General features: G+C 48.9%; 2 protein-coding genes across 2 annotated transcripts in view; one reads left to right on the top strand and one right to left on the bottom strand.

Moving 5' to 3' along the window:
* The window catches only part of ARHGAP35 (Rho GTPase activating protein 35), a 139,421-nt gene extending 139,275 nt beyond the window's left edge, over positions 1 to 146 (bottom strand). Inside the window, exon 1 of the mRNA XM_004381607.2 lies at positions 34 to 146. The gene's annotated coding sequence lies outside the window, so the exon portion shown is untranslated. The remainder of the gene's footprint in view (positions 1 to 33) is intronic.
* A 6,634-nt stretch (positions 147 to 6,780) lies between these two features.
* Positions 6,781 to 11,794, top strand: LOC101347016 (testis-expressed protein 13A-like). Its single transcript, XM_012557020.2, is given in 5 exon segments — positions 6,781 to 6,791; positions 10,629 to 10,753; positions 10,756 to 11,316; positions 11,452 to 11,599; positions 11,734 to 11,794. Coding segments are annotated over 5 exon segments (906 nt in total).
* Positions 11,795 to 12,174: the final 380 nt, after the last annotated feature.

Below are 12,174 nucleotides of genomic sequence, written 5' to 3'. Positions count from 1 at the left end.
GCGGCGCCCGGCCTTGCTAGCTCGCGCACTCACCAGCTGGGCGCCTTCAGCGCGGCCCCGGCCTTCGGGATCTCAGCCGCGGCGACGGCGGCCCCGGCGCCATGTTCTGCTGCTGCTCCTAGTCTAGAGGCGGCTGAGGCGGCGGCGGCTCCGTCGGCGGGGGGCCGGGTGGACCCTCCCTCGCGGGCTCCTTCCTCCGCCTCCTCCTCCCGCCGCGCCGCGGCTCTCCCTCGGGGCGGGGGGCGGGGGGGAAGGGGGGAGGGGCGGGAACAGGGGAGGGCGGACCGGTCTCGCTCTCTCGCTCGCTCCCTCCCTCCCTCGCAATGGCGGCGACGGCGGCACCTCCTTTCTGCGGCCGCCGCTCCCGCACGCGCGCCCCCACTGCTGCGCGTGCGCGTCGCAGGGACCGCTGCAGGGGGATAACGGCCCCTGGGTGCGCGCCGCGAGGGGATAGCCGGCTCAGGACAGCGGGCAGAAGCGAGAGCGCGTGCGCGCCCAAGCGGCTCGCTGCCACCGCCGCGGCCTGGGGTTGGAAACGGGCGCGGAAGGTGCAGTGCGCGTGCGCCCCGAGGAGCTGCTACTGCGGTGGCTCCGGCGCGAGACTGAGAGCGCGAGCAGACCCACGACCGGGCAGAGGGAGTGGGCTGGGCAAGTGCGCGTGCGTGGGAGGGGCTGCCGGCGGCTGGCGCAAGGCGGAGGGCGTGGCCCGCAGGAGGCGCGCGCACCCACGCGCGCGCCTGAAGCAGCCGTTCCGCCATCTCGGGCTGGCTCTTGGAGAAAGCAGGAGGGAAGAGGCATGGCCTGGCCTTGGGGCGGGAGTGAGAGGGAGAGATTCCGCTCGCGCGGGACCTGACCAGCCAATGGGAGGCAAGGGGAGGTGGGTTTGCCGCGCGAGCCGCAGCCCCCGGGATAACGGAGGAAAGAGGGAGCGACGTAACGTGTGATGGTGGGAGGAGCTAGGATTGAGGGAGCGCGCCCAGCGAGGGAGTTGATTAGGGACCCTGAGGAGGCGTGGCTCGCCTCGACCCAATCCAAGCCTCGTAATTCGTTCTCCCGGAAGAAGGGGCGGGGCTGGCGAGCGCGTGCTCCTTACCCTTGCAGTGAAGAAGATCTGGTCGCAACCCCCGTACTAATGGAACTAGCTCTTGATTCTGTGATCGCTTGGTCCCGAGGAGAGGATGCAGGGCCTGGTCTTGCGGGACAGCCCTCGCCGCCAATCAGCATTGCGCACATGAGTGCGAATATCAGTTCGGGAGCCTAGAGAGGAAGTAGAAATGGTGGGAGGGGGCATCTCTGAAACCCTCGAGTTCCTCTGAATTGAGGGGGTTCCTCTGGGACCTCTCCGGAAGCACTGATCGTGGAAGATGAACGATCTCGATGCCCTGTCAATATTTGTGCACTGCGTGAAGGAACGGATATGTTCCTATTGCATTTTGCATTTCTTTCCCCAGTCTCGTAGTCTATACAATAGGATTAATAATCGTATCTCCTTCATTAGCGTTGCTGTGATAATTGAGTTATATTTGTAAAGCGCTGCGAATCGTGCCTTGCACATAGTAAATGCTATATAAGCGTTGGTAAGTACTGTAAATAAAATTACAAGGGCTCAAGTTTTCAAACTTATTAAAGGTTTTCTGATTACTGATTTTCTAGCAAGAGTCCTCTGCATTGACTTTTTTATTTTTTCTTCTTTAACTTAAACCGAAAAACCAAGCCAGTTGCCATCGAAGCAATTATGAGTCATGGCGAACGCACGTGCTTCAGAAGTGTGCTCCACAGCATCTTTAGTGGCTGATTTTTTTAGAATTACATTGCCAGGCCTGTCTTCCAAGGCGCCTCTGGGTGGACTCCAACCTTTCAGTTAGCAGCCTAGCACATTAACAGTTTACGTTACCTAGGGACTCCTTTTTTTTTCTTTTTTTTAATTGTACTTCAGGTGAAGGCTTACAGAACAAATAGTTTCTCATGGAACAGTAGTACACATATTGTTTATGACATTTGTTAACAACCCCACAACATGTCAAACCTCTAACTTCTCAACCTTTTTTTTTTTTGGTGAAAATACACATAGCCAAAGATACACCAATTCAAAAATTTCGACATGCACAGTTCAGTGACATTGACTACGCTCTTCCAATTGTGCTGTTATTCTCACTTAAGATGAAGGCTTACAGAACAAAATAGTTTCTCATTTAACAGTTATTACAAATGTTGCCCTATGACAATGGTTAACAATCTCATAACACATCAACAATATCCTTGCTCAACCTTGGGTTCCCTATCACCAGCTTCCTTGTTCCCTTCTGCCTTCTGGCCCTTGTCACTGGACTACTGTACCTTGTTAGTCCCGTTTGGTTTTACGGGGCTGTCCACACCCAGGCTGAACGGTGAACCTCGGAGATAACTTCACCACTGAGCAAAAATGGTGTCAGGGGGGCCATACTCTCGGGGTTTCTCCAGTCTCCTTTAGGCCAGTAAATCTGGTCTTTTTTTTTGTGTGTGAGATAGAATTATGTTCTACATCCTTCTCCAGCTCTGTCCAGAACCCTCTGTTGTGATCCTGGTCAGAGCAGTCAGTGGTGGTAGCCGGGCACCATCTAGCTGTGCTGGACTCAGTCCGGTGGAGGCCTTGGTAGCTGTGGACAATTAGTCCTTTGGACTAATCTTTTCCTTGTATCCTGTTCTTTTCATTCTCCCTTGCTCCCGAAGGGATGAGACCAGTGGATCTTAGATGGCTGCTCACAGGCTTTTAAGACCCCAGAAGCTACTCACCAAGGTAGAATGTAGAATATGTCTTTATAAGCTGTGTTATGCCAATTCTAGGGACTCCTTTTTTTAACTTCTTGTTGTTAGTTGCTATGGAGTCAATTAAGACCATGGCAACCCCATGTGTGCTGTGTAGAACTGCTCCATAGGGTTTTCAAGACTGTGACCTTTTAGAAACAGGTCATCAGGCCTGTCTTCTGAGGAGCCTCTGGGTAGATTCAAACCCCCAACCTTTCATCGAGTAGTCCAGCCTTGAACCATTTGGGCCACCAGGGACTGTTCTTGTTTTTGTTATTTTAACTTCCAAAAAAAAAAAAAACGGAAACCAAACCCATTGCTGTCAAGTCCATTCCAACTCACAGCGACCCTACAGGACAGAGCAGAACTGCCCCGTAGAGTTTCCTAGGAGTAGCTGGTAAATTGCAACTGCCCACCTTTTGGTTAGCAGCCCAGTGCTTAACCACTGTGCCACCAGGGCTCCTTTTTTTTTCTTTTAAACTTAGAAAGTATTAAATATTTGTTGAGTGAATGAATTAATGAAGGCCTTAAAGACTGATTGCATTTGCTTCCTGCCTCAGTTTACCCTCTTCCTGGAATGATCATTCTGTACCCACTCCATCAGCCATGAAGTTGATTCCAACTCCTAGTTGTGATGAAAAAGATGTGGCAGTCAGCTTCCATAAAGATTTACAGGCTTGGAAACTTTTTACAGCAATTCTACTCTGTCCTATGGGGCCTCTGTGAGTCGGAATCAACTCTATGGCAATGGGTTTACCAGGCAGAAGAGAGAAGAATGGGCTCACTCTGGTCCCAGGGCCTGCCTGCATTTCTCATTGTCCCTTTCATAGCCCTTTAAACCCATCTTATCTTTTAGGTCTTGAAGTCACTTCCTGAGTGGCTTGGTTTGGCACTTACTCTTTGTCAGGCAACGTTCTAAACCACTTTAGACATAACTCATTTAATCCTCACACCCTTATCAGGTGGGACATGAAAAACCACACTCATTGCTATTGAGTTTTTCCGACTCATAGCAACCCTATAGGTCAGAGTAAAACTGACCCCTAGGGTTTTCAAGGCTCTAAATCTTTACAGAAGCAGACTGCCACATCTCTCCCCTCTGGAGCGGCTGGTGGGTTCGAACTGCAACCTTTTAGTTAGCAGCCCAGCACTTAACCACTGCCCCACCAGAGCTCTGAGGTAGCTCATAGTTGTTATTATACCGAACAAGGCACACAGAAGTTACACAGCTACTAAGTGGCAGATCTGGGACTCAAACCCAGGAGGTTGGAATCAGACTACACACTCTATTACTTCTTCATAGCACTCCATCAGGGTTTGATGCAATCAAACAAATACATCATGGTTTATTCACACAGTGGAAATACTATATTCGGTGAGAATAGATGATCTACCCCTGCACACAATAACGTGGATGGATCTCACAAACACCGTTGGTCAAAAGAAGCCAGGCACAAAAGAGTGCTAACTGTATGATTCCATCTATATAAAGTCCAAAGTCTCTTCTCATTTACAGGATACACTCAAATTGGATTAGGACCCATCCTGCTCCGGTATGACTTCATGGTAACTGATAACATCTTCAAAGACCCTATTTCCAAACAAGGTCCCATTCACAGGTACCGGGGGTTAGGACTTGAACATAAATTTTAGGTAACAAAATGATTTCATGTGTGAGTCCTTTGAAGGCAGGAACTCTGTCTAGCTAGTTCCATAGTCTTGCAAATGGCCCATAATAAATGTTACAGAGTAGAACTGCTCCATTGGGTTTTCTTGGGTGTAATCTTGATGGATTTTCTTCCGAGGTACTGCTGGGTGGGCTCCAACCTACAACCTTTGGGTTACCAGTCCAGTACAAACCCTTTGCACTACCTAGGGACCTTTCATAATAAATACTTGTTAATTAATGAATAAATGAATGAATCCAATACTAAACAAAGGGGATGGTAGGCATTGAGGGCGTGGTGGTCAAAAAGACACAGTCCTTGTCCACTGACTGACTCCTACCCTTCTTTCAGATGCTAGCTCAGATGTCCCCTCTTTCAGAAGGCCCTCCTCGACCCACTAGGTTGTGTCAGGTGCCCCCTGTAAATTCCCCCAGTCCCCTTGACTCCCTATTCGAGTCCCGATCACCCTGGGTCAACCCTTTGTGGTGACAGGTCTCTCTCCCGCTGGACTGTGAGCCCCGTGAGGGCAGAGCTGGGGCTGTCTGGGTCGCGTCCAGCACAGGTCCAGGCACAAGACAGGCGCTCAGGCAGCATTTTGTTGGACAAACCGAACCATCAAGGAAGGCCCTTCCAGCTCTGCATATCTTTCCAGTGCACAAGAGGGCCGGTGTGAGCTGAGCAAGGCAACCACAGGAAGCCGACTTCCCTGGGGGCAGCCGCCCCCGCACACCCGGCTAGCCTCCAGTCCAGGATAATAAACAACTAAGTAAACAATTAGCACACAGAGAGAAGTGCCGACTGCGGGCCTGGGCCGCTATCAAGATTTCCCAAGCATCGCCTTAGGGGCTCCAATGACCGGAATTGGAGGTCAGGCCAATGGGAGAGCCGGGTAGGTACTAGGCAAGGCCTGAGGACCGGGACCCGCATCGAATAGACACACAGGCTGCGAAATCCACAAAAGAATTTTGGAAAGCGGGTGGGGGCCCTGGGGTATTTGCTCTCTCCCTTCCTGAGAGTCAGAATCAGAAAGAGGGTGGGGACCAGGTCTGCGCTTGCAGGAGTCAGTAAGCCCACAGCGCCGCCTACAAGCCCAGCTGAGGAAGTGCAGCTGTCAGAGAGCGGCGAACTCTTCCACCATTGGCTGGAAGGGCAGCCAATCAAGAGGAAGGAACGGGAGGCGGGGATGCTCGGATTCAGGACATCATCCCAGCGCCTGACCTCGTGCTTGGCACGTAGTAGGCACGCAATAAAATATCTAATGGAAGGATGAGCAATGAAACTCTCTATTTTTTAATAAACGTTTAAAATTGAAATATAGCATACATACAGAGAAGTGCACAGATCACAAGGGTGCAGCTTGATGTATATTCACAAAGAGAAACACCCTTGTAACCAGCACCCAGATCAAGAAACAAAACATTATCAATCCTCCCCAAAGTCCCTTGTACCCCCTTCCAGTTACTCCCCTCTTCACACAAGGGGAGCCTCTTTCCTGACTTCTGGGATCAAAGATTAGCTTTGCCCGTTTTGGGCTTTATATAAATGGAATCATACAGTCAGCACTTTCTTGCACCTGGCTTCTTTCGACCAACACTGTGAGATTCAACCACTTTATTGTGTGTAGGGTAGATTGTTCATTCTCACTGAATGTAGTATGCCACTGTGTTAATGAGCCAAGATGTACTTATCCATCTTATCAAACTTTGGTTAGTGTATTAGTTTTCTAGGACTTTTATAACAAACTACCAACAAGTGGGGGGCATATAAGAACAGAAATGTATTGTCTAGTAGTTCGGTAGGCTAGTAGTCCAAATTCAGAGTGTTGGCAGAGCCGCATTCTCTAGGAAGTCTCTAGGGGAAGATCCTTTCTTCTCTCTCCTGGCTACTAGTAACACCAAGAATTTCCTGGATTATACATGCATCCTTACTTGGTTTTCTCTCCCCCTTCCACCAGCCCTCATCTGTCTCTGTCTCTTCTCCTTTTATAGGACACCACTCAAATAGGATTAGGACCCACCCTGCTCCAGTATGACTTCCCCTTCATTTAACTGATAACATCTTCAAAGACGTGGTTGTGGTGAAATTGGTTCCTTTATGTGACCTTTTGCCTTGGTTCTTTGGAAAAACAATCTGAGAGATTTTTCCCCTCAACCCTGAGGAGTTACCTTTTCCTGGTTTTCTACCCTAAAGGGTTTGTTACTTCTGTCCAGGTTGACTGACATTTCCTAGGTAAGCTGAAAACAGCTTGGTTTTGATGCTTTTTGTCTGGTCTTGGACTGCAGCGCGCCCTGGGATTGGTATGCACCTTGCAGGGATTCATAAATAGGCTATGCAAATGAGGTGAGTTGTAGCATACTATGCAAATGAAGTGTCTTTGGCCTACCAAGAAGGGATTGGTCAGTTCATGGCCCTGGTGGTAGTGCTATGCCTTGAAATTGACAAGGAGTTTGTGTATTTAAGCAGCCAACTCCACAGAGGTTTTTGAGAGACAAAAAGAAACAGGAAGAAAAGCAGCAGGAAGAAGCAGAAAGAAGAAGCAGAGAGAGAGGAGGCAAGGAACCTCCTCGGAGAGCTATAACGCAGGTCAAGGACTGCAATGCTGAAGATGGCGAAAGTTCCAGAAAGGGCCCAGTGGCAGAGCTGATGGCAACAGACAACAGGCGAAGAAGAGCCTGTCCTGAGAGTACTGAGAGGAGGCCTGTCTTCATGGGACTGAGAGGTTATTTCCTTGATAAACCCTTTAACTGTAAGTATGTTCTGTGAGTTCTGTGCGGCCACTGCAACAAATTATCAAACACAGCAGAGAAGTTGGGAGTGTCATGGGAGGGATGGCTGGTGTCAGAATTGGTAAAAAGGTTGGAGAGTGAAGATATGTCTGACCTCCACCTCATAGGGATCATTGTTGGGCTGATCTTGATTCGCGTTATCCCCCCTGAAGTTAGACAGGTAGTGATACTATTATTATTACTACTGCCATTTCACAATAGGCACCAGAGGTTAGGACTTCAATATACATTTAGGGGACACAATTCAATCCATACCAGTGAACATCTGGGTAGTTTCCACTTTGGGGGTATTATGAATAGCGCTGCTATGAACAGTCCAGAGCACGTCTTTTGGTAAACACGTATATGCATTTCTTCTAAGTATATACCAAAGAACAAAATGGCTGGTCATAGGGTATATGTGTGCTCACCTTTCTCAAACAGTTTCCCAAAGTGAATGTAACAATTTACACAGTCTCCCTAGTCATGTACGAGAATTTCAGTTGCTAAACATTTTCCCAGACATTTGTTATTATTAGTCTTTACATTTGGTCATTCTAATGGATGTGTAGTGGCACCTCATTGTGGTTTTAATTTGCCATTCTCAAATGTTTAATGAGGTTGAGCATCTCTCTCTATAGATATTGATACAGGTATAGGTACAGATATATATCAACAACGACAACCAAAAAAAAAAACCCACTGCCGTTGAGTCGACTCCAACTCATAGTGACTCTATAGGACAGAGTAGAACTGCCCCATAGGTTTCCAAGGCTGTAAATCCTTATGGAAGCAGGCTGCCACATCTTTCTCTCACAATAGATATACACAGATATAGATATATATGTCACTTTGAGGACTAAGTGAGCCTGACCCAAGCCATGGTATTTTCAATCACAGCATATGCATGTGAAAGCTGGACAATGAATAAGGAAGACCAAAGAAGAATTGATGCCTTTGAATTACAGTGTTGGCTAAGAATTTTGAACATACATACCATGGACTGCCAGAAGAATGAACAAATCTGTCTTGGAAGAAGTACAGCCAGAATCCTCCTTAGAAAGGGGGATGGTGACACTTCATCTCACGTACTATGGACATGTTTTCAGGAAGGACTGGTCCCTGGAGAAAGACATCATGCTTAGTAAAGTAGAGGGTCAGGGCAAAAGAGGAAGACCCTCAACCAGATGGATTGACAGAGTGGCTGCAACAATGGGCTCAAGCATAACAATGATTGTGAGGATGGTTGCAGGACCAGGCAGTGTTTCGTTCTATTGTACATAAGGTCACTATGAGTTGTAATCGACTCAATTGCACCTAACAATAACATTTGAATAGCATGTTTTGTGAAGTGCTTGTTCAAACCTTTTGTCCATTTTTCTATCATGTTACATATATTTTTTCTTTTTATTTTGAATTACGTGGTACTGCATGAATTTTTTGTCCTTGCAAAAATTTAAAATACCCTAGGTAAGATACACTCTCTTTAGCCCACTCCCATCCTACTTGTCTCTCCAGAGGTGTGTGTTCTTCCAGACCTTTCTTTATACATTTACACACATTTGGTATCGCATCATGGCTAGCAGCATGGACTCCAGAGCCAGAATGTCTGGATTTAAAACTCAGCTCCATCAGTTACAAGCTGTGTGACCTTGGGCAACTTACTCAATTTTTATGTTCCTCAATTTCATTATCTGTAAAATGTTGTTGATAAATAATATTGGTATCTACCTGCGATGGTTAAGATTGTGTGTCAACTTGGCTAGGCCATGATTCTCAGGGTTTATATGTGATCACTCCCATGATGGGATCTGCTGTGCGTAGTCAGTCAGTTAAAAGGAGTTTCCTTGGGTGTGTAGCCTACATCCGAATATAAGTTGACATTCTGGCTTTTGCCCCCTCTAGATCCCGCAGCTGCCTCCTGTTCATCTGACCTCCGGTTCTTGGGACTTGACCTAGCAGCTTACGTGACACTCTTGGGATTCATTGATTTTCACAGCCTGTGAGCAAGAGCCCTGCTCTCTGACTTGCTGATCTTGGGTTCACCAGCCCCTGCTGCTCGGTGAATCAGGAGAAGCTTCTATCCTGATCCACAGACGTGGGCCGCTCCAGCTTCTACAGTCACATGAGCTGTTTCCTCGATATAAATCTCTCTATATATACATATATTTATACACTTTACTGGTTTTGCTTCTCTAGAAAACCCAGCCCAAGACACTACCTTACATGGTTGTTTTGAGTTTTCAATAAGTAGGTTGCTTTAGAATGCCTGGACCATGTTGTTGTTGTTGTGTGCCAACAATTCCAACTCATGGTGACCCTATAGGACAGTGTAGAACTGCCCCATAGGGTTTCCTAGCCTGTAATCTTTATGGGAGCAGACTGTCACATCTTTCTCCTTTCTCCCCCAGAGTAACTGGTGGGTCTACTGACCTTTTGGTTAGCAGCCAAGCATTTAACCAGTGTGCAACCAAGGTTCCTCCTGGTTAAAGGGACATAGCAACTAAATGCAACCTGTGAGCCTGGACTGGACCATACTAAATACTATATGGGTGGTAGCTACTACCAAGTTGAAGTTGTTGTTTTTAAGACCATACTCAACACATTTATTATGTCTCTAACTGTGTGTGATGCTATGCCAGCTAAATAAGTCATAGAGAGAATTGGCTAAACCTTGCTGTAACAGTTTCCAATCCAAAGCAGACAGGCTGACTCTCATACACAGTTACAGCCAAACTGGACAGACACAATGAAATATAAACGTTAAGTTAATTGATAAACAAACCAGGTAAACGTTCAGAGATGGAGATACTCAAATGGTGGAGAGAAAAGAGAGCTGCCTGCTGTTACTAGAACATGATAGTGCCTGGCTACCACCACCCACCGTTCTGATCTGGGCCACAACAGATGGACCCTGACAGAACGGGAGAAAAACGGGGAATAGAACTCAGATTCTTTTTTTTTTTTTTTTTAAATCTTTACGTTTCTTTCACTTTATTTATTTATTTTGTTGTTGTAGCTTAAGTGAAAGTTTACATTTCAAGTTAGTCTCTCATACAAAAACTTATGCACACATTGTGATGTGACCCTGGTTGCTCTCCCTGTACTGTGACAGCACACTCCTCCTTTCCACCCCTGATTTCCCGTGTCCATTCAACAAGCTCCTGATCCTGTCTGCCTTCTCGTCTCACCTCCGGACAGGAGCTGCCCATTTAGTCTCATGTATCTACTTGAGCTAAGAAGCACCCTCTTCACAAGTATCATTTTATGTCCCACAGTCCAGTCCAAACTGCATCTGAAGAGTTGGCCTCAGGAATTGTTTTAAGAACTCAGATTCTTAAAAAGTCCAGACTTGCTTTTTTCCCGGAGGCATCGAAAGGAGAGAGGTGCCCTCTCTCTGTGGTCGTGGTAGGTGGTGCGCAGTTGGCCTGCACCTCCACTGTTCCCAGAGAGGGCCAGCAAAGCCACTAAGGGCCTCAGCCCTCGTGGCCTTGAACCCTGAGGACCCCTGTGGGGGGTTCCACCACACCAAGGTGGTGACCTCATCAACGAGAAGATGGCCGGGCACGTGAAAGGCCCCAAGTTCTACCTTAAGAATATGTCCTTGTCCTGGGAGGAGGTGGAGGACAAGCTCAGGGCCATCCTGGAGGACAGCAATGTGCCCAGCGAGGCCAAGGAGGCCTGCACCTGGGGCGGCCTGGCCCTGGGTGTGCGCTTCGCTCACAGGCAGAGCCTGTTACAGGGGCACAGGGTGCAGCAGCTGTACAACTTCGCCAAGCCGCACAGGTCGGCCATGCAGGCCCTGGCAGCAGACCTCAAGGAACTCAATGCGCAGCAGGAGCTGGAGCGCAAGGAGGCAGCCCTTCAGCTTCAGCTGCTCCAGGCCTCCCTGGCGGAGGTGCAGATGGAGCGGGACTGGCTGAGGTGGAAGCTCCTCCAAGATGAATTGCAGCAGCCCCTGGAGCGGGCCACAGGGTGGCCAAGCCTGGCCACTGCTGGTGGGGCTGGGACAGAAGAAGAAGGTGAGGAGGAAGAGGAGGCGGAAGCCACATGGTGGCCAAGTGTGGCAACTGCTGGTGGGGCTGAGACAGAAAGAGAAGGTGAGGAGGAACAGGAGGCGGTAGCCACATGGTGGCCAAGCCTGGCCACTGCCGATGTGGCTGGGGCAGAAGGCGGCAAGGAGGAAGAGGAGGCAGTGGCTGCTGCTGCTGCCACTGCTGCTGCTGATGCCACAGAAGGAGAAGAAGAGAGGGATGCGGCAGGGGCTGCCACCGCCCCTGGTATCGAGGCGGCACAGGAGCTGGGTGGAAGCTTCCTGCAGCTTTTTGGAGCAGTGGAGCGAAAAATTTTCACCTCCAGAGGGCAGAGGGAGGGCGAGCTCAGGTCAGTGGAAACAGCCATGTTTTATTTCCCTGGGGCCATGAAATCCGGGCCCACAGCCTCACTGGCACCCTTTTCTGTCCAACTCCGTGCCTCATTCACATACTCATACTCGTGCTCCTTATCCCGATTCCCAGACCCACCCACACCCGCACCAGCCCCACCAGCAGCCACCTTCACAGCAGCAGCTCCACCTGAGATGGCTCCCCACTGGGGGGCCTCTGATGTTAGCTTTTGATCCCAAAGAGGTAGGAAAGACCAGGAACCCCATCAGCAGAGAAGGCCTCCGGCACAGACTGGGGGATTGGGACTACCTTTGAAGTAAAGCTGTGAATTTTTCACGGAGGGAAATTTGCTTCTGCTGTGGAAGGGGAATCTGGCTACAAAACTTAGTGAATGCAGAAATGTGAACTAGAACAGAAACAAATCCTAATGGGAAATCAATTTTTAGAGGGAGGGGGGAGTGAGAGTAAAGGCGCTAGGAGGGAGGTGAAGTGGGGTTGATGGTGGTGTAGGGGGTGAGGTGGGCTGGGCAGTAGGGGGCAGGGGAGGGTGTAGATGCAGAGGCTGGAGCGGGG

Source organism: Trichechus manatus, unplaced genomic scaffold, assembly GCF_000243295.1.
Source record: "Trichechus manatus latirostris isolate Lorelei unplaced genomic scaffold, TriManLat1.0 scaffold00087, whole genome shotgun sequence".
NCBI classification, from domain to species: Eukaryota; Metazoa; Chordata; class Mammalia; order Sirenia; family Trichechidae; genus Trichechus; species Trichechus manatus.
The sequence above is the reverse complement of the archived record's forward strand: the minus strand, read 5'-3'. Positions and strand labels throughout refer to the sequence as shown.